The sequence below is a fragment of the Syngnathus floridae genome, chromosome 13 (assembly GCF_059516105.1).
Source record: "Syngnathus floridae isolate MCC-2025c chromosome 13, RoL_Sflo_1.0, whole genome shotgun sequence".
In the NCBI taxonomy this organism is placed as follows: Eukaryota; Metazoa; Chordata; class Actinopteri; order Syngnathiformes; family Syngnathidae; genus Syngnathus; species Syngnathus floridae.
Window position 1 is genome coordinate 2,715,197 of NC_142425.1, and position 25,866 is coordinate 2,741,062.

At 49.2% G+C, this 25,866-nt stretch overlaps 1 protein-coding gene and 3 long non-coding RNA genes across 14 annotated transcripts in view; 2 read left to right on the top strand and 2 right to left on the bottom strand.

Moving 5' to 3' along the window:
• Window positions 1-19,398, bottom strand: part of nfia (nuclear factor I/A) — a 33,704-nt gene extending 14,306 nt beyond the window's left edge. For 2 of the 8 annotated variants that reach the window (XM_088394214.1, XM_088394213.1), the window contains exons 1-2: window positions 19,134-19,395; window positions 4,259-4,787 (exon numbers count right to left, since the gene is read on the bottom strand). In XM_088394214.1, the coding sequence (XP_088250340.1) occupies window positions 4,259-4,787; window positions 19,134-19,232 (628 nt within the window). In that variant the 5' untranslated portion in view covers window positions 19,233-19,395. Of the gene's footprint in view, window positions 1-4,258; window positions 4,788-5,921; window positions 6,936-9,387; window positions 9,557-19,133 lie in introns of those variants that run through there. The other 6 variants (XM_088394211.1, XM_088394212.1, XM_088394215.1 and 3 more) reach the window with 6 other exon arrangements.
• Window positions 1,349-4,150, bottom strand: LOC148388051 (uncharacterized). Its single transcript, XR_015862109.1, has 2 exons — window positions 2,079-4,150; window positions 1,349-1,950 (listed from the first exon to the last, which is right to left on the bottom strand). It is a non-coding gene; the product is annotated as an uncharacterized LOC148388051 (long non-coding RNA).
• LOC148388052 (uncharacterized) lies at window positions 5,559-10,145 on the top strand. 3 transcript variants are annotated; one of them, XR_015862112.1, is made up of 6 exons: window positions 5,559-6,559; window positions 6,808-6,954; window positions 7,677-7,809; window positions 7,974-8,041; window positions 8,870-8,923; window positions 9,028-10,145. It is a non-coding gene; the product is annotated as an uncharacterized LOC148388052 (long non-coding RNA). The 3 variants fall into 3 exon arrangements; XR_015862114.1 differs by lacking the exon at window positions 7,677-7,809; XR_015862113.1 differs by lacking the exon at window positions 7,677-7,809 and having other exon boundaries at window positions 8,870-10,145.
• On the top strand, window positions 16,302-24,260 carry LOC148388053 (uncharacterized). 2 transcript variants are annotated; one of them, XR_015862117.1, is made up of 4 exons: window positions 16,302-16,877; window positions 19,144-19,401; window positions 20,990-24,046; window positions 24,109-24,260. It is a non-coding gene; the product is annotated as an uncharacterized LOC148388053 (long non-coding RNA). The 2 variants fall into 2 exon arrangements; XR_015862116.1 differs by having other exon boundaries at window positions 19,144-24,046.
• Window positions 24,261-25,866: the final 1,606 nt, after the last annotated feature.

Sequence of the window (25,866 nt, forward strand, 5' to 3'; positions counted from 1 at the left end):
AAAGAAAAGCGTGGTCACGCACACACATGCCGATACAGGTCCTCCAATACACGCACGGACATTGTCTCTGGCAAGCCCGGCTGGCGAACATCAAACACAAAGTTAATCCAACGTCCTTGTTCCGATTAATAAAAGCTACAAATTAAATGCCAACGTAACCTCCATCTCGCTCCTTCGTTTTGTCCCGCACGTCAACGCGGAGGTCAAGGTGAAGCACTGCGAGATGGTATGTGACACCCCACTACCACCACCACGCAGCACAGCATGTGACATGTTAGTGTTCCACCGCTAGCGCTGGCTGCTAACGCTGTCTGCTGGCATTGTCTGCTAGCGCTGTCTGCTAGTGCCACTAATGAAAAACAATAACGTGCTTGTCTCGATACATAGTTCATGCAGACAGATGAACAAATGACATAATTATGCATCGGGAGATCGGGTTGGCAGGTACGATGGTCCCACCTGGACCGGCATCTGTACGGTGGGAGCGGCCTGAGGCCTGGCGGGGCCACTTCAAAACTCTTCAAAGTTAGTGTTGACTTTGAGAGCAAAGCAAGAGGTGAGATTCAACGGTCGAACGACGGCTGCCGGACTTGACTTGGTCAAGATGGATGCATCGTTTGTGCATATGTGTTAACGATTTGTCCACAGTGGTGCGTGTGGCTCGTGTGCCTCTTGCGGCAGCTGCTAACAACCTTAGCGGGATTAAGGAGGCTAAACCTTATCGCGATGGGATTTGGAAAGGCGACTTCCTGTCTGTTTGGTGGGATTACGACTACGGCGTATGTCGCCATTTCGTTTGGAACAGGATGCTAATTGTATTGTTTAACTTCACCTCCAGGTGTATTCAGCCATAAATTTCGCGATATTTACAAACTGACACTCGGAATAAATAAAATACAGGATCGCTGAGCGTTATTTGTCCATGAGTGAAGTCGCTGGACTTTGTTGGCACGCTTGCAATGTGCTTCCTTGTTGGTCCGCCCCCATTCTGCACACGCGGGATTCTTGTCGCAGTGCTGGGGGGGGCAGCGGTTGGGGGGCTCGTAAAGTGTCGATGATGATGATGTGCTGCATCATGAGATAAGAGCTGCATGGCGGGGAATGGGGGGAGTCAGAGGTGGTGGGCGGGGCCGGTCCTCATTGACATTGGCGTGCTGCAGTGACTCAGCCCGGCGGGCTAGAGGAGATCGTGGTCGCCTGAAGATGGAAGCCAGCACACAGCTGACTCGTGTCTGATCAACCATGACTAGCACTTAAAACCTCTGAGGTGGCAAGGTGGCAACAAGGCGGCAATGTTTTCCGTCATCCTGTAATTGGCTGCCAATAAAAGAAAATTATCCATTCTACGTTTTCATGTCACAGTTTTGCTTTCATTTTAAAAAAGGCTCGGCCCAGGAAACATCAACTACATGCAGGTCAATAAAGAAGGAACGAATCTATTCTGACAGTCAGCCATTGCACTTGATCGAAAGCCTTGAAGGCCAACGAGCTGCTGCTGCTGCCGCCGCCGCTGCCACCGCCGCCGCCGCTGCCGCCGCTGCCGCCGCTGCTGCTGCTGCTGCCACCTCTGCTGCCGCTGCTACCGCTGCTGCCGCCGCTGCTGCTGCCGCTGCTGCCGCCGCTGCTGCCGCCGCTGCTGCCGCCGCTGCTGCCGCCGCTGCTGCTTTCATGCGCCCATTTTACCAAAGTGGGCCACTTGCTAATTGGCGACATCCAAACATACTCAATTGATCTGGAAACAACCCTCCCGCCCTGACTATTTTGTCTTCCTGTCCACAAACGTGGCCACCCGCTGTGGGAACATTGATCCTTACCCGCTGCACTGAAAACCGTGACACACAAAACGGACCGTCGAGCATGCACGAGCAGCGGCGCTCTGACATCTGTGTTAGCCGTAAGAGTCTTCGGAGCAATTAAAGCAATCGATGGAGAGCACTGGCATCTCTTCCACTGTATCGAAATGATGAACAAACACACACACACACACACACACACAAACACAAACGGGAAGGGGGGCACTCCATGAAGTGGAATCGCTTCATCCCGTTGGCAGAGGGAAGGAAACTTTTGCAACTCACACTGTCTGCTGCAAGCAATGGCACGAGGGTGGGAGTTGATGTTGAGGTAAATAACACTCTCCGGTCTGGAGGTTGCTCGGTTGCTGCGTGTCATCACAGGAACCACCACAACTCGTGGTGTACGTGCGTGTGTGCGCGCTTGATAAAGTGAAAGTCAGTATTGGATGAGTGAAGGCAGTTTTCATCAGTCTTGGGGGGTGCGGCGGGGGACAAATGGAAATGAAGGTCACAACCGAGTTGGATTACAACGCAAAACTCAAAGTCTGCTAAGGAGAAGGAAGCGGACCAAGAGGAAGCCGCACGTGGGAGCGGGGTCATCGGTGGGCCATTGCGCAAGTTCTTCTTTAAGTTCCTGACGAGGACGCGGCAAGGTAGTACAAGGGCCCAAGGAGGAAAGCAGACGAGCGAGGAGAGAAGGAGGCAAACCAGCCCCGCCCTGCCGAGAGCGCCACGTGAGATGCTAACTAGGCCAAAAGTCCAGACGGACGCAACTTGTCCTTCTTCCCTTCGTTCTTGCTCCCGTCCTCGCATGCCGCGTTCTTCTCCTTTCCCAGCCTTCATTCCGTTTCCGATCGATCCGTCGTCTGACCATCCTTCGGCGATGATGAAGACAATGACGTTTGAACGACACGAGCTTGTCGATTTCCCGTGAGCCTCGGCGAGCGTTGTCGTCCTTTGGCCAGCAAACAGCGACGCATTGTGGGAGGCTCTGAAGTCGGCAGTCCTGCCCGCCCCGCCCGCCCATGCATCATGTTTATTGGCTGTCACTTCCAAAATTGTTTGTCCCTGGGGGGTGGGGGTGCTTTTTGCTTTGACTTTTGTTTTAGCGGGCTGCGGTTTTCCTGTGAGGGGGGGGGGGGGTTCAATTGTGGCCACCATTGAGGAGAAGTTGAGCTCCTGAAGAATGAAGACTGTTAGCTAATACCACACCCACACACACACTCACACATACCATTCGTGCTGCATCCTTGAAAGGCAGCGCTGACCCGAGGACGTGGAAGGCGGGGCCAAATGAATTGCTCTCTCTGCGGACCATTACGAGGAGGAGGAGGACCATTATGACGAGGAGGACCTGTCCTACCTGCGCTGACTCAGCAGCTGTGCTCAGTCCATCCGTCTAATGGACGGAGACCCAATTTAATTAGTGGGAAGACAGAGTTGCGCGCGCGTGTGTGTGTGTGTGTGTGTGTGTGTGTGTGTGTGTGTGCGGGGGACGACCCCTGCTGTCCTTGTGTGGAAGCCCTCTCCATCGGCACCATGTCCGTCTGTCTGCTTGCTTGCTTGCTTGCTTGTCCTACACACGCACGAACACACGCGGCAGTCAAGAGGGTCGGATTCTTGATTGGCCGTCATAACTCTGCCTCCTTTTACGGTGAAGGTCGCGTGACTTTTAAACATAGGACTTGTCCCGCCAACCAGCCCCCCCCCCAACCAATCATGAAGAGCTAACATCTGACGAGCCGACACTGCTCAACAATTGCAAACAGCAAAGACTGCAATGGCCTCCCCAAAAAGCCTCAGCAGCAAGAGCAAGAGGAGACCAACTTGAAACACTCTGAATGGAAATCACCCGCAACCTAGAAAGTCCAAAGTCCAGTTTGATGGACGTGATTCTTTGGCCTGCCACGAGAGAGAGCCCGCGCGGCCCTCGGACTCGGACGCCGCATCCAATGACGCAAAAGGTGCTGCAAGTCCACAAGGCGACAACTTGCACCATCAGGTCAGATATTCTTCTCCGACATCCTCGCTGCTCCCGACACCTCGGCTGACCCTCGGCCAGTGCGCGTCCCGGTTTCAACCCTGAGCCGTTAACCGGCTTTGCGTCACTGTCAGACTCGTTTAGCCTTTCTACTTGAGTGAGGCTCCTGACTGCAAAAACAAGGAAGCAAGCGGTAGCGATTCAAAGCAAGGCTTGGGTTTCTAGCCACGCCTCCTGCCCACGTGTGCGTTAACGATGCACAGGCAAACACAGGCCTTTGACAGACCTTTGCGTATGTGCTGGGTTTTCTGGCAACGACAGCGACACATCCCGTTCGGCCTCACATTGGACCGAGCCACTGCGAATGCATGGTTGCCGCATTGTCAACGGCGGTCCCGTGCACAACTCCCCCCTCCCCACAAACTCAAGATGCAAAGGCGGGTGGACGAAGCCAATGAGGCGCCAGCGCGACAAAACTGACCGGCGTGGACAAAGTAGGCCAGGTAGAGGTCGAGCTCCTTGACAGAGACGCCAATATGGTGCGGCTGGACGCAGAGGCCCGGGTTGGCGCAGCGCGGCGACTTGACCAACCGCTCGCCGTCGGTGCTCTCCAGCGGCACACCCTTGAAGAGGATGACCATGACCAGATCCAGGCGCCAGACCTTGTCGGCCTGCCGCAGGCAGTCAATGCGGCGCATCTTGCCCTTCTGGTCCGGGTTAGAGAGCACGCAGCAGGGCGCCTTCTTGGCTGTCACGCTTAGCACAAAGTCCTCGCGGAATTCGGGCCGGATGTCCTTGCGCAGCTTGGCCAGCAGGCGTGAGGCCCACTTCTGCTTCACCTCCGCCTTCTCGCCCAGCAGCTCGTCCTTGACGGCGCGCTCCTCCTCCTTGGACATGCGCTTCTCGTGCTTCTTGAAGTACTTCCGCTTGCGCGCCTGCAGGTTGAACCACGTGTAGGCGAAGGCGCGCACCTGTGGCAGGAGCGCCTCGATGAAGGGGTGGAACTCGTCCTGCAAGGAAGGAAAAAAAAGGAAATAGGGAAGGAAAAAAGAAAGAAAAAAGAAAGGACAAAAGAAGAAAAAAAGGAAGGGAAAAAAGGAAGGAAAAAATAAGGAACAGCGTCAGTCGTGTCTCCATGGGTGATGTGGGAGCGCTCGAATCTGTCCGCCGGTCGTGCACGCCCACGTGTCCCCAACTCAACTACAGCGGCATTGAGTCTCCTTCCAAAAAGCTCGCCATGAGTTTGCTGATTCACTCCGATTCAGAAAGAAAAACGAGATAATTTGTTGATGCATTCATAAAAGGTGATGCTGCCTTCCAAACACACAGAAACGGCGCCACTCCAGTTGTACAACAAACTCCACAACTACATACATACACATACACATACACACACGTACACACACACACACACACGAGTGGTTTTTGCCCCCTTGTTGCTTCCATGTCTTGGCACCTCCTCTCACAAAAATCTTTATTTTTTATTTATTTCTTACGCTCTTGCCACTACCCCACACACGCAATTGATTATTGCCGATCAATCGACATCAGGAAATCATAGATGCATTCTTGAGTCTTCTTTATATGATTTTCAAACGATTATTCATTGTTCATCATTTGAAAAATGTTTGTTGAAATGTGTATTAGTTCTTTCATGTGCCACTTACATAAACAATTTCTTTTCATTTGATCTTAATATTAAGATATCATTTGAATCGAATTTACATTATCACCAATTGATACGACTTTAACCAACTAATTTATGAATTAACGTGTGTGTGTGTGAGCGTACGTGCGTGTGTTTGACTGGGTGCTGTTTAACATGCGATAAAACTGTCAGTTTGAAAGCTGCATCTCCCTTCAAGTGGATTCTGTCGACTCAAATTTATTTCGAATCACAAAAAAAGTCTCAAAGGGCTTCGCATGCCAACGTATTAACCTGCACGTGCTTTCACAATTCAAGTTGATCTCAACGGTTTGCAAGTTGATCGAATGAAATCAGTTGAGTTGCGTCGAGAAAAAAGCTCCAATGATGAATTCACTTTCAATTCCCTCCAACTCCTGGCAGAATCATGCGTGCGTGCATGCGTGCGTGCATGCGTGTGCGCGTGCTCGTCGACTTTGCTGAAGTTGGCGTGACGTACCTGCGTGAGGCAAAGCGGCGAGTACATGACTGGTCCACGTGCGCGCGCGCGTCCGTGGCTGCGTGGCCCAGTCCGGCTCCAGTGGGCGCGCGTGCTTGACACGAAACGGACGGACGGATGAGCGGGGGGCGCGGGTCGTGGGGTTCGGGCACGGGTGGGGGTGGAGCCCTCCTGTCGCCCCCCGTCTTCTCACATGTCCGAGCACGGATGAACTCTGACCCCGCCTCGGGCTACACCCGTTCGGCGTCCGAGGAGCAACATGTCCCGAGTGCCGTCACAAAAGTCCAAAGTGTGGCGGGGGAGGCGGGAGGGGTCCCGTCCACGACGACAACGCGGGAGCGGAGGATCCGCATGTCATGCGGGGAAGCGCCGAAGCGGGTAAGCGGGAACGCCGCGCTGCCGCCGAGACTGCGATCCACCCGCCGTCCAGTGGGTCCCGGCTGGGGTCGGGGTGGTGCAGGAGTGGACGCAGAGCGAGTCCTGCCCAACCTCCAGCCGCGCCGCTAAGAGCACCGCCGACAACGCAGTTGGATCGGCGCCCGCCCGGACCTGCGAGCTGCCTCGCTCCGACCGGACGAGCTGACTGAAGCTTCCGCGTGCGACCAACCCATCTCACACACACGCGCGTGCGTGCGGAGGTGCGCGTGCTCCCAGTTTATCGATCTCATCCGGGCGGGCCAGAGACAGCGCGCTATGTGTGTTGACAGCGAGACAAGTACTTTACTTCAACTTTGACCTCCAGCATGAGCCACTTCCATTGCGAAAATAGCGAAAAAGTTTGGAACGGAGCGCTCCACATCACAAATGTTGCACATGTGACGTCATATGTGAGCCGTCCAATCCCGTGCGTTCTTTCTAATCAACTTTATGGACTCAACTCTCGTAGATTTCAACGACACCAGCGTCAAGATAAAGTCCAGCAGGAATGTCCAGCAGGTCCACACACGAGAGCGCCAGAGTGTCAACAGTCGGATTGTCCGCCTGCACCAACCAAAAAGCGGATCAACTACGTGACAAACTACACGTTCCAGACGTGAGCGAAAATAGAGAACGTCCGCGTGAGCGTTGCCAAGGCAACGCGCCGAATTTGGCGCGTTTCACCCAAAAGATAGCAAAAACGTGTGTCGATAGTTGTACATGTGTGTGTGTGTGTGTGTGTGTAGGGAGGGGGGGGCGGTGGTTGTAGTGGGAGTGTGTGTGTGTGGGGGGGGGCGGTGGTTGTAGTGGGAGTGTGTGTGTGGGGGGGGGGGCGGTGGTTGTAGTGGGAGTGTGTGTGTGTGTGGGGGGGGTCCACCTGCTCCCACTGAGACGCTGCCAGATTGGAGCCACGCCAACAAGACCAGCGGGTCTGAAGCCTCGCCAACACGCAAACAGAAAGAAAGAGCAGAAACAAGAGCGGGCAAGACGCTGACGAGTAGAAATAAGGTCATAGAGCAGGAAACCAAAAGTCAACGCACAAACACCAGCTCATCCTCACATAGCATGGAAGCTAACGGCAAACGCTTCACACAACATGCACTCCCATGCACACACGCACAAACATCAGCTTCATCAGCTTCATACGTGCACACACGTTTCATATCAACCCTGGGCACGCACGTACGCGCACACTTCTAGGCTGACGCACACACATGCACACAAATACACATGCGTGCGGGCGCACACACGCACGCACACACACATTTACATACGTGAACATAACAAATGTACACACTGCCGTGATGTAGTTGCGAATGCGTGCGTGTGCGCATGTAGCTTAAACAGGAAGCAGCGGCGCGAGCACTGAACAGACGGCCTGGTGGAGAGGCCGGAAAACAAACCCCCTCCCTGAACAAATTTCGTCCCGCTGCCCGTTGACACAGGCCAACCGCCACCTCCTCGGCCGAAGGTAACTCGCCGCCCTCGCCCAGTGAGTCACTCACACACACGCACACACACTAGATGTGAAGTGTGAGGCCGATGCTCGGCCTTAGTATTTGCGTTCGGCGTCGGTCACAACCATTGGAAAATTTACCCGAAAGTGACTTTAGATGTTTTCCGTGTGCTCCTCAGCATACTCTGCCCCGCCTGCCAGTTCTCCTGGTCAGCGATTTGTTACTGTGGGGCCGCAACAGCCGCAGGTAAACACCCACGTCGCTTGCACAAACCCTGCCCTGATGCTAACGTGCTAACAGCAGCATCCATCACTCACGTGTGTGTGTGTGCGCCTGAGAGAGAGCGAGTAGCCATCACGTGTCCACACATAAACACACATAGAGTCACACGCAGTCAGCAGCAGCTTCAGCAGCTTGTGTGAGCTGCCACCACACCACCATCATCATCATCGCCATCATCATCATCATTGTCATGTTTGACTCAGAAAGCAAAAAGGTTGGTCATTCCTAAATGAGATCATAAATAAAAGTTCAGCGGTTGCATCAAAATTAAAACTAAAAAGTAATAAAATAACACAAATTAAAATAACCACTGATCTGCCAAAATATTTTTCAATATTTTTCAATTTTGCTTCATTTGCTGTTTTCATATTTGCCATCAATTTGAGAACAGATAATGCCATGAGTTAGGCGGAAAAAACAGGAAAAAAAACAAGAAACGATCTAATCAAACAATTTGGGAACATCCAAAAGGGCAGAAATAATGCGATGACGTCACAGGCACAAGCAGGACACAAAAGCAAAAGCATTCCAAGTGATGCCTTCCAAGGGAAAAAAACAAACGATCCAATCAAGCAATTTGGAGACATCAAAAGGGCAACAATAATGTGATGACGTCAAAAGCATAAGCATTCCAAGTGACACCTTGCAAGGCACATATGGCTGAATGGCAAAGCGCGCGCGCGCGCACACGCACACACAGTAGAATCAGGTTTGCATTGTCATGGCGATGCAACGAAAGTGATTCGAATGTTCTGCAGCAAATTAATTGCACTGAAAATTGCCAACTCGTAGGTCTGTACGTGATCGGTGGCGACCAGTCCAGTTCAAGTCGCGCATCAGTGGAAGGTGAAGAAGGTCAAAAGAAGTGTGGCGGGAGGGGCGAAAACGTTGCATCGGCTTGCATTGTCGGTCCGATGTGTCTCTCTAGCGGCCGTTTGCTCTCTTTGCAGCTTCTCTCAGGCCACTTTCATAGCGACTGTGCAGCTCCATCTGTGCTTTTCTTTTATTTGTCCGCGAGACGCCGAAAGTGTGGCGCTGACTGACGGGACGGGCTTTGAGGTGAAGGTCGTTTGGATGAGTTGGATTTCGACCTGACCAACGTCAGCAGCCAAGGACATGTCCGCTGACATGAAAGCATTTGTCAATGTTCGAATGTATCGGGTTCGGATTAGGACTTGTTTCCTGCTTTATCTAAAGCCGCGTGTGCCCAAGCATCGTCACCTCACACTGGCGCCACTGAGGGAAAGTGCAGCTTTTATTTTGTTCTGTAAATGCACCGAAAAAGTTCCCCTTTGCTTGAAATGTCTTACCTTGCAGTTCACGATTCAAATGGTTGTTTCTCTCTCCAAAAAGCGAGTTGGGGGTCATTGCGCGTTGCCTCCCCTTCCTCCTCCCTCGCGCGAAGTGTTTACAAGTGACAATAAGGCTGCAAGTCCTGATCTGTCGGACTTGTATATGCGAACAGTAGCGGTTTTTGGCAGAATGGGCAGGCCGTTTTTTTTTTATGTCACGTGAGGGGTGGCACGAAACTTCGCCCTCCCCCCCAAAAATTGCGCAAAGCGGTTTTATCAATGTTTATCACTGTGTAGGGAATTGGCAATTTAGCGCCCCCCTCAGGGGAATTGGCAATTTAGCGCCCACTTCAGCTGCAGACCGGGTGCCCATGCTTGCTAAAAAGTTGCGCACAGATACTAAGTGACAAGAGAAAATGCCAGGGAAGGGGGCGCGCGGAGGACAATTCACCTTTGAGTATAAGTAGTGATGAAAAGGGGGATCCACTGTATAATGCAACATTATTAGTGGGCTAAAGTCAATCACACCTCAATTTTTTCCCCAAAACACACGGCAAGTACAAAACTAAAAATACAGGCCTATAATTCCTGCACATTTTCTGAATTGTGTCAAATGGGTGATACAAAGCTATAACGTCACCCCCAGGTTACGTGAAATTGGTTTAGTCTCCTCTTCACTTCTGAGTGAGTGACAGTGTTGGGGGATGAGACTATCGACTGTTGTTCTTATCCAATGCCAAATAAATGAGATGAACAGAAAAAGGTCAAAGCATCATTCTTAATTTTTCTACATTACCGTATTGGCACGAATATAAGATATGATTTTAAGACGACCTCCTCTTTTTCAAGACTCAAGTTTGAAAAAAGACATTTTGAACACCAAATTTAATTTTTATACAGAAAATAATTACAGTACATCTGAAACAAATGATTATAACAATATATCCAAGAGAAAAAGCATGTTATTTTGCCTCATTCAAATCATGCAAAAACTGTCTATCACATCTTAATATTTGAGCATTTAAATATGTAAACTAAAGTGCAATCACATTTGTAAATGAATGGCTTCTGGTTTTTGAAATGTAAATAAACCAATCTACTGTAATAAAACAACAAAACTGCAATAACCATCAAAGTGAAGTCTAACTGTAGCTGTAGTCTTGAAACAAATCTGAATAAGGAAAAACATTGCAATAAAATAATGCAAACTGCTACCGCCATGGTTGGGGAGCCTGAGGACTGTATAGGGGGTTGGCTCGGATGGTTTGATTTTACAACATCATTTTAAAAATGAAATGAGCAATTCTGATTCAAAATTAGTATAATAAAATAAATAAATATTTTTTCAAAATAAAGCAAACCCCCCCCCCTAATTTGTGAGCGGTGCTATTTTTAGAACACGCTTGGCAAGCTTAAAGTGGTCTTGCGGGTCATCCCACAAAGTCCGTCCTTCTCAGTAGGCCACAACCTTCTCTTGCTCCTTCTCACAGCTCCTCCTACTCCTTTCCAGACTTACTTGTCCTCCTCTGACTTTTGTTTCGAGCCACTTAAGCCGTTTCTACCTCAACACGTCGTCTCGTCTCCTCTCCCACATCTGCTCAAACTGAAATCCTGGACACTGTGTGTGTGTGTCTGTGTGTGTGTGTGTGTGTGTGTGTGTGTGCGTGTGTGTGTGTGTGCGCGCCTAAATAGAAGATGTGGGTCAGAACTTATTTACGCAGAGTCTAATGAGAAACAGATGGATTCATTCACAGACCCACCCCCTCCCCCCTTAGGTCCACCCCTTTTTCCTGGAAGCACCACTCCCTTCCGACTTCTTGGCCAACCATTGAGCGAGTAACAATGCTAACCTTTAGTGCAGCAAACGATGACTGGCAAGCAAAGAATGGACGTCAATAGCACAAGAAAGGATGGTCAACTTGTTACAATGCTAACATGAGAGAAGCTCATGCGAGTCAATGTGCTAACACAGCTGAGTGCAAGTTAAAGTTAAAAGTCCCAATGATCATAGTCACACACACATCTGGGTGTGGTGAAATTTGTCCTCTGCATTTAACCCATCCCCATGTGATCTTGATCCATCCCCTGGGGGAAAGGGGAGCAGTGAGTAGCAGCGGTGCCGCGCTCGGGAATCATTTGGTGATCTAACCCCCCAATTCCAACCCTTAATGCTGAGTGCCAAGCAGGGAGGCAATGGGTCCCATTTTTATAGTCTTTGGTATGACCCGGCCAGGGATTGAACCCACAACCTTCCAGTCTCAGGGCGGACACTCTACTACTAGGCCACTGAGCTACACTATTCGATAACCAAGTCCGCCTCCACCATGTACGTAATGTGGTTGCCACGTGAGCGAGAAGACACACTTTTGTGCTTCTCTGATGGAGAAGACAAGTAATGTCTGCCATCTCGTGCTGGACGGGGCTGCCAGAACTTCAAAGTGATCAAGGATGGTAGAAGAAACTATTATTGAATTGTGGGCCTACTCCGAGTGTGAGTGCAGGCCACGCATAGTCCAACAAACATGCGAACAATTTGAGCCACTAGCTGAGTCAAGCACGCCAACAAGCAGTGAGGCCGCGGTGCCACTACCGACTGCACGGAGACACTGTCTTTGTCTCGGGTTGCTGAGCAGATGTTCCTTGTTAACCCCTTTGGCAGCAGTGCGAGCCAAGATGGGCGACACTTTGACGAGCGGAGGGCTAGTGCCATTGCTTTGCGGGAATTCCAAATAGATCCTAAAAGTCTTCTTTTGTTTAAGGCAGCGCGGGAGCAGGAAAAGGAACCCTCCAATAAATAAATAGCAGCACTCGCAGCAGGAAGTTGAGCCGCTTCCCCCGCGGGCGTCTTTATTTTTATTAGCAACAGCAGAGATAGTGAACGAGCAGCCCCAGCCTTCCGCAAGTCTTTGATGGCGTCCGGAACCATTCGCAATTAAATCACATGCTGGCAAGCAGCTACGGGCTTGCTTTTAAGCTAGTAGAAACACGAACATTTGCTAAACACACTAGGCGGCTAAGGTTAGAGCTAACTAGTAAGAAAACAAGCCAACGTGGAACTCGTGAAAAACTAGTTCTGCACCTCCCCGGGTTAGTGCAGCCCTGAGCGAAAATCCATGAGGCCGACTTGGACGAGAGACCTAAAAACGAGGGGGGCTGAGAGCAGCAGAAGTCCGAGAGGGTTCATGTGAGGAGGTATCAATTGCATCCCTTCCACCGTCCGCACTGCGTCATCCGACACCACGAGTGTTTGTATGGGACGCGAGTGCGTGTGTGTTTGGCTCCGATGCCTTCAAAGACCGCAATGTCATTATCGCGGCAAAGTGGCCAGCCGACATGGCGACATGGCGTGTTGTTGATATTTTTTATTTGAAAGTCACGAATGTCCAAACAGTCAAAGAGTTGCTCCGGCACGTCTAAGGTAGCCCGCTAAATCGTACAAAACTTGAACATGCTGTCGATGTGGTTTGACTTTGACTTCCGGTTTGCCACGAAGAGCGCCGCAGCGTCACTAGAGAAACGATCTACATTCCTACATTTATATATTCACTTTCTAGTATTTCCTCGCTTTTTACGTTTTTACTTTTGGGAGTTTACTATTGTTGAAAGTCGTGGACCGTCAATCCCTACCATTTCGACCACGTCACTGTTTGGCTCTCAGCGGAGGCTTCGTGGCTGTTTGTCTACCGTCGATCATCGGACACGTATGTACAGCTGCGGATCAAGAGGTTTGTTCAGCTTCGTGTACCAACTGCACCCTTCTCTTAGAGAGGTTGTCCCTGCTAGAGGGACGTGTCAGCCAGCTAGAGCAGAATAGTGCGATAACAGTAGCTGTGGCGGACACAGATACAGACTGTAGTCAGCCCGCTAGCCCAGTTAGCATTAACCCCAAGCGGCTTGCTAACCACGATGAGCCAGTTAAGACGCATAGCCGTCCCAAGTCATCTTGGTCTACTGGCTCTCGCACCTAGGTCATAGGTGACTCCATTACCCGAAACATCACACTTAAAAATCCAGCCACGGTAATGTGTATCTCTAGAGGCAGAGCACCCGACATACAGTAGAAGCTAATCTTAGTGAGCTGGCTTGCAATAGGTCTAGTCAACAGTGTAGATCCAACAACACTAGCTGCTCGGATATAGTGACACACGTTGGCTTCAATGATGTTAGGATGAGGCAATCAGAGATCACAAAGAAAAACATAGCGAGGACTTGTGATCTCGCCAGAAAGATGAGTCGGCATCGAGTATTTGTCTCTGGCCCCCTGCCTGGGAGAGGCACTGAGGTTTAGTAGATTAGTCTCCCTTAATCGATGGATGGCTGGTTCCTGTAAAAAGCAGGGACTGTATTTTATACAGTCGCCCCGACCTGCTGAGGAAGGACGGCCTTCATCCTAACCGTGAAGGCGCCTTCACTCTTTCAAGGAATATAGATTATTGTTTGAGCCATTCATGACAGGTCACTTTAGAGCAGGCCGGGTCACAGGTGACTAGGCCACCTGTTAGGATGGGTTTGGAGTCTGCTAAGTTTAAGTTAACTAGCGCTAGGCTAGATTCCCAGCATACACATAGCTCCTTGTGTAGACTAGAGCGTCACAGTTTGAATAGTGCCGCAGTACACACTGACACACTTTCTACTGAGGTAGTAGACAAATCCAATCACTCCACCCTGACCGGTGTCACTGATGGAACGGTGCCTGTTCCAGAAAATATTACATGTTTGCCAAATATTAACTATCAAATTCCTATGGTCGTATCGTCCCGCCGCGCTAATAAACATTTTAGAGGTAATGTCGGGCCTAGAGAACACAATATTACTCGTATTTCATTGCAAAATCCTCCAATAGATATGAACCGTGATCTACCGATTAGACTCAAACTCGGTTTTATGAATATTAGATCACTTCATACGAAAGCAGTACTCGTTAATGAGCTCATAATGGAACATAATCTAAACATTTTTGGTCTTTGCGAGGCCTGGTTAAAACCTAATGAACTGCTGCCGCTTATTGAGGCCTCGCCTACTAATTTTGTGAGCTCGCATGTGGCGCGTGTCCGATTCTCTCGACCGGTGATGTGGAAACTATTATACATGCGTTTATTACGTCGCGCCTGGACTACTGTAACGCATTATTCTTTGGTTTTCCTAAGTCCAGTATCAAAAGTCTACAGTTAGTACAAAATGTGGTCCCTTCTCATGGTTTCTCATTTTTCCCCTGATATATATATATTTTTGAGTTTTTCCTTGCCCTCCTGGAAGTTTAAGATCAGGGGATGTTCGAGAATAATTGTAATTTTTTTTGTATATGTGAAGCCCTTTGAGACTTGTTTGTGATTTAGGGCTATATAAATAAACTTGACTTGACTTTTTCCATCTTACATGATTTCACCAATTTTAATGGTTTTTACGCCAACATTGCCCGCTCCCCCATTTTCACATTTAATTTTCTAAAAATGACCAAAACATGAACCTGATGTGTCACTTTTCTATCATCGCATATAAATGAATTCCACATCAAATTGCAGCTTCTTTTTTTAACCCACAAACCAAATTGGTTGTTCAACCTGATCCCCGGCCAGACCTTGACCTCCTTTGCGCAGCCCACCTCAGTCAATCCACTTTCGTTTTGTCAGCCCGGCGCCTCAGTAACACAAGTCAGGTCTTCGCTTGTGTCGACTTTAGGGCGAGCCGAAAAACTGGCTCGCTAAATTGTGAGCTAGCATGTCGTAGGTGAGCCACCCTGCTGCTAAATTGTGAGCTCGTTGCGTGTTGCTGTTACTGCGATTCAGTGTGTGTTGTACACAAACGGATGGATCGTCATCCTAATCAGTCACACAGCTGCGCGTCCCTAATTGTTTCCATCGAGCTTCCTTTCTCCTCTTTTTTGTCATCGTCCCGTCTTGACTAGGTCACAAGAGCCCAAACACATGCTCAACTCAAAGCGGCTGTGCCAACGGCGCCTCATGTGCAGTCAAGAGCGCCTGACGGTGAAACTATCGTACGGGGTAACTTGCCACCTAATCGCTCAGAAAAGGAGCCCTCTGACTTGGACGAGGCCTGATGAAGTTGGCGATGCAAGGAAGGTGAGGAACAAGCTAGTCTGCTAAATTGTGAGCTAATTGAACATCTGGTAAGAAAACCACATCAACCAGATGATGAAATGAGAGACGGGACGTCCGCTCCGACGCCGGTTGCCGTGGAGAGCTGCCCCTCGCATCTGCCCCCTCCCTCATGCGTGTCGGGGGATTAAGTCGGGGGGCGGCTGTGGTGGATGGAACACGGTTTCGCATGTGGGTGGGGGTGAGAATCGTCCTTTGCCAGGTTGGACACCACAGGCCTCTCCAAGGTGACCCCACAAAAAGCTGCAATGAGCATCTGCATCCTGGCCCCGCGACCACTGTCACTTGTGTTTGTGCGAGGTGGGCATGGCCAAGCACTGTTTTAGAAGCACCCTACTGTAGATAGTCAAGCTAATTAAGATCACCAGATTCAAGCAGCCCCTGCTGACACCAGCCCAACGTCAGTGTGCTCGAGAGGTGAGTGTACATCTGTAAGTCGTGTTCCCGTGATCACCCGTCATTAGCCCGTGTGTTGTTAACATGCGAGCTATTTCGAGGCACGAATGTATGGCAAACGCAAAACGAAACAACAACAATGAGTCCTTGGACAACCTCGTTTGAATCTATTTGCATTAGCGTAGTCTTATTTTGAAGCATAACTTCCTCGCCATCTTATCATCTGCCAGATGTTATCCCGATCATTGGGACTTTAACTTTAACTTTCATGCGTTAGCATCAGTATTAGCATTAGCATTCATGTGGTGTTATTTTTGGGAGATGATTAAACCTTTATTGGTCATCTTTTGTCAACATGTTGTCTCATGCATGTTGCCTTTACCATAAGTGTCAAATCCAGAACGTGAAAGCCTTGCCACAGTTGGCACTTCCACTCAAGCGGCAGGTAGACGGCGCTGGTGGGTAAGCAAGCTCCCGGAAGCTCGGTCACCTGCCGATTGAGTAGAAGCTCCAACTGTGGCAAGGCTTTCACCGTCTGGATCTGGTTTTGACACCTCTGTGCATTAGCCCAAGTAGTGGCGCAGCCTAACTCTGGGACCTAAGAGAACCTTTATTCATCTCATGTCTGATCTAATCTCCTAAAACAAGGCAGTTCAGATACTGATGTAAATCTTGATTTCACCGCAGATGCCGATGCATGACGGTAAACGGCTGGCACCTTTGCTTGGCTTTCTCGTGCAATTTAGCATTACAATGCGCATTAGGATGACAGTGTAGCTTTACATCATTAGCATAGCTTCGCACCGTAGGCTAACTTAGTATCGAAGGTCACTGTGTATCTTAGCAATCGAAATATAGCGTAGCAAAGCTAAACATTGTAGCCAAACTTACAACCTCATCTGAACCACGTGAGGCACTGTTCCAAAATAAAAGCGAACTAACGCTAATTCTACGTGAGGCGAACATCTGGCGGCTAGCTGTCGTCGCTTTGGCAAGGTAAGTAGCGCTTTTAGTGTTTCCATTTGTTTGATTATTTTAATAAGCATTAAAGCATTAAATAGGATTAAAGGGGCAGTTTGCATTTTTCCACAGCTGCTCAGCTTTTATGGGAAAACACTGCGTCAATCATACTTTCAAACATGGTCCGCTATGACCTCACTTTCACCTCGCTGAGACGTTCAGCACGCTAACAAACGTCCAACATAGCATGGTAGCCTCGGTTCGTCTCATAATGAAACTAAGCATTGACATTTTATCTTAGCATTGTAGCAGCATGATTGTCCATCTTGACACTGGAGTCCACACAAGGGTCATAGAAATAGTTTAGCATTATAACCGTCTTTAGGCCCGTTTTCAGATTTAGAACAGAACCACCAATAAGATCCATTCATGTGACAATACGTGTTTGAGGGTGGTTGTCGTGGTGACAGAAAAGGCACACAAAAGGCACACAACGTGGGGGGTGGCCTGTGTGAGTGTGTGTGTGTGTGGGGGGGGGGGGGGGGGGGGGGGGCATGTGAAGGAAGTTGAAGTAGACAGGTTTAATCCCACAATTTCCTGATGGCTAATCTCACTAACGCTAACATGGAGCAGCAAATGCTCCCTTCTTGCCGACGACGTTGACGCGTACCTTCCAATGAGCTCAAGACATTTTGAGTTAGCGAACAAACATCTCAACAATAAGCAAGCGCACTCATACACACGCACGCAAACATTGAAGTACAAAAGAGCACACACCTCACACTGCATAATTGCACGCTCACAAATGAACAATTTAGTCTCCACTAAAATAATCTGATTTTAAAAACTGAACCAATTTCATTTTGCATTCTTGAAGTTATATTCGTATTTATAATAATGCCGTCAAAAAGTTAAAGAACATGAATAACAAAAAGTGATTTTTGTATGTGCATGAGGTAGTGCGACCTCGCGCATGCTCCGACGCTCCCTGGCCGGAGGTCAGGACAAATGTTCCAAATGGGACAAATGAACAAATATAAAAGCGATGTTGAATAACGTCATACAACACAAGCCGATGTCACGATATTTATTATTACTATTATTATTATTTAGTAATTTCATAGTTTTTAAGGACAGCCGTGTAAAATCAAACCAGAACAGGTTTCCAACATGTTCATTTTATGTCACTTCAGAGAACGTCATTAATTTCCCTGTTCAGCTCCGATGACAATACTGCCGCTAATTCACATGAACATTTTAAGTGAGAACATTGAAAACAAAATGACAGAATGTCAACTGCAAATATATATTTAAATATATTAATTCATATTTAGATAAATTAAATATATTTGATGTTTGCAAAAAAATTAAAACAGAGGGAGAATTTAAACGTGCAATCATTTGTTTCATTTAATGTCATTTTTAAAATGCTCAAATATCGTTCAAATATACGTGCTACATCTCAGTCAGATAAATTCCAAACATGAAGACAAATTATTTGCATGAAAGTGGCAAAAACTGAAATGCTCACATGGAATTCTTTTTAATTCCTACAGTGGAATGGATCAAGTTTACCGAAGGAAAGTGCACGAGCCTTAAGGAAATTAGATTGATTATAATCATGACAAGATGCATCAAAATAGCCTCTCGTGCATGTCACATTGTAAGCGACGCTATTAACAGCAACGTATATGATACATAAAAAGAAACAATAACATCTGAATAAAAGTACCGATAAAATTCAATTGACTATAAATGCATAGTAAAACCTTCAGATATTTTTTTAAAAAGAAACAATAACATCTGAATAAAAGTACCAATAAAATTCAATTGCCTATAAATGTATAATAATCTAAATTTATTTTAAGATGAAAACATTGTTTCATGACTAAGATGCACCTCGACGTTTACGATTTTATTTTAGTCATAAAACACACGCACGCACACACGCACACAAACACATTCTCTCCCTCTCTCTCTCTCTCTCACACACACACACACACACACACACACACACACACACACACACACACACACACACACACACACACACACACACACACACATTATTACTGTTGCTATATTTTGTGTTGTTTTACATAAAAATAAAACAAGTCACGTATTTCTCTGCGGACCCGCACATTCGCAATACACACACGCCGCGCACAAAAACCCGCACAAATACACAACTGCACACAGTTATGCAAACTCCAAGGCACTTTTTGTTTCGTTTCGTATTTCAAGAAGAAAAGACGTGGGTGCGTGCAAATAAATAAATGCGCGTGTACTGACCATCCACCAGGTCCTGGCCGAGATGTCGTAGCACAGTTGCCATTTGACGGAAGCCTCCGCGCCGCTTTTTCCCGCCATGGCGCCGTCAATCAACCTCATGTGTGCGCGCGCTCAGCAGAAAAAGTGATTGACAGCAACGAAGTGATTGACAGGCGGACAGACGGTGGACGGACGCACGTGCCAGCCAGGAAGACGAGACCAGAAGACGACGAAGAGGAAGAAGAGGAAGATGAGGAACATGAAGCCCAGGAAGTAGTTATCTGGCAAGGTGAGACACGTACACGCCCCCTCCCGCCGACCGCCCTCCCCTCACATACATGGACGCACACACACTCCCAAATCATGTGCACACACAAACACATATCTATACACAACTGCACTTTACATGAATGTAAACCCAAAGTGCAGACACACTTTTTTATTGCCTAGCTGTCAAATTTTGTTCACGATTTATTTGGCTCATCTTGGATTTTGTTGTTTTCAAAAGATATTGGTCACCATTTAATTTCTTCCCAATTTGATTATTTGTTGACTTTTCCTTACAACGAAATTAGTTTACTTGATGAAGTCGAATGGATGATGGTCGTCTGGAAAGAGGCCTCCTACGTGGCCGGGGAACTGGCAGGAATACCTGACCTCCGTGGCGCGCACGCGCAGGTACACACAGAGGTGCCATTGTGCTTACTGAGCAGGAATGTGCAAGTCGTTCACATCAAAAACTTGAGAACTGCGAGCAGCCGAGACCACAAAAACAACTCTGATAACGACGACCTGACATGATGCTCGTCTTTTTTTGGTGACCTCCTGCATGTCAAGGTGTCTGTCAGGCGTCAGCAGAGCGTCTTCCACTTAGATAATTGGACGTAGGCGAGTCTCACCTGGGTGGAACAACATTTTCAAAATGGAAACTTGGCCTCTGATCTTCATGTTGGAGCAACCGTGACACATTCTTCCAAACAACCTTTTGACGGTCACGCCCGTGCACGCCACGGTGGACATCTGTTTTGTCTTTGCCTGTACGGGGGGCATATTGGGGCGGAAGGGGAGGTGGTATCGCCAGAGGCTGGCGTGGTGGCCATCCGCCCACCCGGCGCTGTGTCCCGCCTCCTGGTCCACATGACCGCACACTGGTGTGCCAGCCATATTTAATCACACCCCTCCACCCCATCCCAACAGTACACACACATGCAGACGCACACACGTATTTAGTGGTGTGTGAGTGTGTGGGGGGGTGCATCTTTGTTTGGGTAGTTTACTGGACTTGAAAACCTTTTTGGAGGTTGCCCCTGAATGACGTCATAATATTAGGAACACCACTTCCCTTCCATTTTGTTTAGTGGAAGCAACGAGGGCCGCCAGAACCCAAAAGTGTTATAATGGCCGCTCGCGTTAGGATCCGCACGCTTCAAAACTCACTCACACTCACAGCAGCAGGAATGCTGGAACGTGCGAAGAGGGCAAACAACATTGTGGGAGGACCATGATGATGATGATGATGAGAAGCATGATGATGATGAAGACGAGGTTGAGGATAGGGCCCAGTTGAAAGGTTAATCAATTCTGATTTGTTGGCATGTTCACTGTAGCAGCAGCTGCGTTACACACACTGCCAACAACACACGCACGCGCACATGCACGCACACACACTTGAAATGTAGACATCAGCGAGTGAACCGTCCAGCTATTTTTCAACAACTGTGTGTGTGTGTGTTAGTTTTACCCTACTGATAATGTGTCGTCGTGTGTGTGTGTGTGTGTGTGTGTGTTTGTCCGTGTGTGTGTGAGCGTGTGCGTGTGTGTGTGCCATCTGCCTGCTGCGTGTGTGCCAACTCAATAATGTCAATTTTTTTTTACAGCTTTGGACTCGATTTTCCCTCAAAAATGAAAAAAGACAAAGACAACGTGAGAAGGGCTGACCACGCATGCACGTCATTTTTGTAATACATTCCATCAAGCGTGTTGTAAATAACCGCGATGGAAACATGACCAATATGGATCTAATATTTAATAAAACGCTTCTTTGCAAAGTTTAATCTCGTCCGGCGATGCCATGTGAGCCGTGGCTGTCAAGTGATGAGCACAAAGTCAGCACGTGCGCTCGCATTGACAGGTGCATGCGTGTAGCCCCCGGTGTTTGCGCGTGTCGTGCTGCGTTAGCGGGCGCCGCTCATACGCCACGACGTGCGGGAGCGTCGGCATAGCTACTCGCCTGCTGCATTGAGAGGCCCCGAGGACGCCGCCTACTCGCCGGGACGGCGGCCAAGTGCATGGCGGCAAGGACGCCACTTGGCCGCCACTAAGGAAGGCTGGCCCGCATCCATCTCGGTCCATCGCCGACCATCAGCCGAAGTGGTGCTGAGCGGCGGCCAAGCGGCTCGTCCGGGTCTCATTACATTCACGCACGCCCGCCGTCACCTGCGGGAGCTTTCCCAAGTGAAAAGACAGAAAAGACGCTGCTGGCCTTCACCTCACTGCGGAGAAGAAACGGCAAACAGGAAAAAGGCCTCCTTGGTCATTTTGGCTTCATAAACAGTCCAAAACTTCACTTTGAATAGCGAAGTCTTCAATTTGAGCCGAGCTCCTCTGCCGGGCGGCGCAAGGGAGGCCCCCCAAAAAAGACGCGCACTTTTATTCGGAGGGCAAACCACGTGTAGCGGCCGGACCCATAATGCTACAAAGTGTGCTTTCATTCAACTTGTACCTTGTTGTGGCACCCAAAAGGGTGGCTCGCACCTCTCAGGAGGGAAGTGCTAGCATACCTTATCAAACATTTTCCAAGCCCAAGAAACAGTTAGCCTAGCTTAGCACAAGCGTTTGACCTATTAGGAAGAGTGTTAGCCGCCAGCCTCCCCGTTTACTCACATAGCCAAACAATACGAGCCCCGAACCCCCCCAAGCACGGTTTAACTGCTCATTTACATAATTAATGTGATCGGCCCACAGTGGGCAACATTACTGCCATTGGCAATCACATCCACACTTGCTCACAGACACCAGAGTCGCTCATCTTAGCTACAGTATAGCCGTGATAATCTTACATATGGTAAGAATTGCCATTAAATCCCAATGCTTCACACCTAGCCAAAATAGGAGTTCAAACACACACGCACACGAGCAAAGGCGCACGTGTGTCCTCCACGCATTCGGGTTTGTCAGCTTATTGAAGAAAATAAAAGGGCTAGGCGTGACCTTGTGTCCTTTCCAAAGTCAAAGTCTTGTGGCGGGGGCGTACGACGCATATGTCATCCCCCCACCCCAGCAGATGTCTGACACGCATGTCAATCTGCTACCCGGAACATCGGCCATGTTGCAGATGGAGCTGTTTTGCTCTTTTTCTCTTTAGGAAGTTCAGCAAAGTGGAAGAACAAAAGCAAGATGGATGGGACGACTATGCAATTATGCGTGCCTGCGTCTTCCCTCGTTGCTGCCCAGGCTGCACGCAATTGTAAAACTCACCTGCTTGTACACTGAGAATAAAACTAGCGAGTGACGCTGCAAGCACAACGCTCGCACTTCAACACACGACTGCCAAACAATGAAATGCACGCAAAAACACGCAAACACAAAGCGCACACACCAACAAAGTGACGGCTTCATCTGGGGTTAATGACGCTAACGATGCTAATTAAAATCTGTCAGGGGCGAATGCTAACGCAGTAATGTGAAGCACATCTATATCAGAACCCCACTGCTCACCCATGTCACGGTTAGCGCGCCATGCCAATGACGGCGGGCGGGAGTGTGTGTGAGGGTGCGGCCATATTGCGCTATGGAGCAGGTGGCATGGCGCAAAAAGAAAACATAACCAAACTTAGAGGAATGAAATTACACCTATTTTCATGGGGGGGGGGTCCAAAAACCAAGCACTAATGGCTCCTGAATGGTCAAGGTCAAATGTGGGCCGTCCGTCCGAGCAGTCCCGCCCAACTCCCACTGCCACCCGGGGGCAAAAGCTCAGCCAGCCCGTAACCGCCACAATATGTCCCATTTGCATTTTACACGTTTGCATTTGGAGAAAATGATGCACCCTCGCCATGCACGTGGAGCCGCGGGCCAAAGCAGCAGCCGACGTGGCTAGGCTCCAGCCATCATTTCAATATTTTACAGGCGGGAGGGCAGCAGTGGCTATGATCACGCTCGATGGCCTTCGCCTGCACCGAGTGGCAAGAGAGCAGCAGCGATGGATTGAAATCAACACTTGCTCGCTGCTTGCTATAGCTGCCTTGGCGCTTCTCACACAATTTTAGAGTTTAAACTTGAAGCACAGATGTTTTTCCCATCCATATATTCCACAGCAAGACGATGATGAAAAATCATCTCAAACAAAATGTGTTGACTTTGAAAATTTGCCACTTTCTCACTTTTGATTTGGGCCTTGGTTTGTTGTTCTTGTCCCTTCTTTCATGGTCTCGTTAGATCATTGCTCCCATGCACCTGTTCTCTTTAGCCCCGACCCTTGTGTCTTCCAATCAGCTCCCTCAGCCACCTATGCAGGTGTTCCTCATTATCTTGTCTACATGTGTTTACGTCAATAATATTGGAAAAGGTAAAATACAAATAAAATAACCCAATATGACATCCATTTTCTGTACTGCATTGTCCCTACGGGGATCGCGGCTGTGCTGGAGCCTATCCCAGCTGTCATCAAGGAGTAGGCGGGGGACACCTTCAACTTGTCAGGGTCCGGGGTGGTGTACTTCTTTTTTCCACAGGGAGCAACCGTGAGCAGAGTGGCGGAGGGCTCAAATGCGGCTCATCAGGCTCATTAAAGGAGGGCTCTTAAGGAGCGTGCTGTCGACCGCCTGTCCCTACCAGTGTGATCACCTCCACGGTTGTGGCTCTAGCTCCTAAATCTCGCTCCTAGTTCTCGCCTTGCTCATCGACGCCACGTTCTCCTGATCCTCCGGTCTACAGTAAGATCTCCGCCACAGCCACATCGAATCCTCTTACCAAGTCTTGTGTATTTCGCTCGCAGATTCCCTCCACAGATCATCGCCAAGATCCACCCCGTCTGGCTGAACTCCACACGCTCTACTATTGCTGCTCCCGCTCCTTGCTCCTGGCTCAGATCCTCCCGCTCTACCTCCACCGCATCTCCTCCAATAAACACTCCTCACTCATTTTGGACTTCTGAGTTGGTTTTCTGCATGTGGGTCAAACCAATCGGCAAAACAATGACAGAACTGGTTTCCAGCCAATCGCAGGGCACACAGAAACGAACAACCATCCGCACTCGCACTCACACCTAGGGGCAATTTGGAGTGCTCAATTGGTCTACCAAGCATGTTTTTGGGATGTGGGAGGACACCCACGCAGGCACAGGGAGAACATGCAAACTCCACAAAGGGCGAACCAGCACCCTCCTCCTGTGAGGCGGACGTGCCAACCAGTGCGCCACCGAGCCACCGCCCAATATAACACATCTTTATGTATTTGTAAAGGTAATCATTGAGTAGAGCCACCAAAGGTAAAAAGTATTGATGCTAAAATTTCAACACCTCTAAAAGTTCAGCATTACAAATACGAATCTGTGGGGAGAAAACCTGAAATCATGTAAAATACCAATGTGAGTAGTTTTTTTCATGAAAAAAGCTTTGGGGCAAATTTCCGTAGGCGTGCTCATGTGTGTTTGCATGAGAAGTAAATGCGCGTGCACACTGCACAGCGCGTTGAATGAATAAATGAAAAGTGTTTAAGTGAGTTATCTATTCAACTGAGAACATCCCCAACATCTGGACTGACACACTACCACCTGCCCCCCCCCCCCCCCCTACCCATCATGTATGTTTAATGTGTGCGTATCCCGAATGAGATAAGAAAGGGAGCAAGTGAAGGATGTCCGAGGGTGACACGGAGGGCCGCCTTTGAGTGAAGGAGCTTATTAGCATAATGTGGCTTTCCTCCTCTCAGCTACGCCCCCGCCATCCACCCATCCGTCCGGTTGTCCGTCCGTCCGTCAAGGCGGCATCCGCTCCGTCGCGTTGCATCAGTCTCCGCGGCGATGGGACGGCGGCGTCCGCGGTGGTCACCCGCGGTGACGGGCGGTGTCTCGGCGTATGTAAAGCAACCGTCTGCGTGCGAGGGCACTAATCTATGCTAATTTGACATTTACCAGCTCATTTGCATAACAAGCAGCAAAGACGTTCCGCAAACACAAACAACAAGACGGCTCCCTGTGCCAAGGCGGAGCTGAGCTGGTCGAGGGGGAGGGGGTTGTCGAAGCCAAGTTTGGTGAGCGAGCTGACCGCTAATGGACTTTTGCCTCTATCGGTGATCTCTGACTTGTTGCCGTTCTTTATCAATGGTGCATATTATCGATCCGGGATCTTGACACGTGTAGTTGCTCCGGCGATCATGAATGGTGCCGACCTTCAAAGATTTTGGAGGGAGTTCCACAGGGGAGGCCTGTGCAGGGTTACCAGCGTGAGGCGGGCGCGCTCAGCTCATGCCCCGCTACAGCGGTTCGGCTAGATGGCTCAGTGCGGCTGCTCTTCCAAAATGCTGTCGGCTATACGTCTCTCGACTTCTTTGCTTATTTGCCAACTTTTTTGCTAACCCTCATGTGGCACCGAGCGCTGTCCGCGGTGTCACGCTCCTATGCAACAGTTGGCCGACACAGCCTCACCGTGCCGTGCGTCCCTGCGCTCTTTTCACAGCCCAAACTGCATGCATGCGTGGGTCCGTGAAGGCGCTCGACGCGCCAGCCCGCTGGGGCGGCCTTTTGGCTGCCACC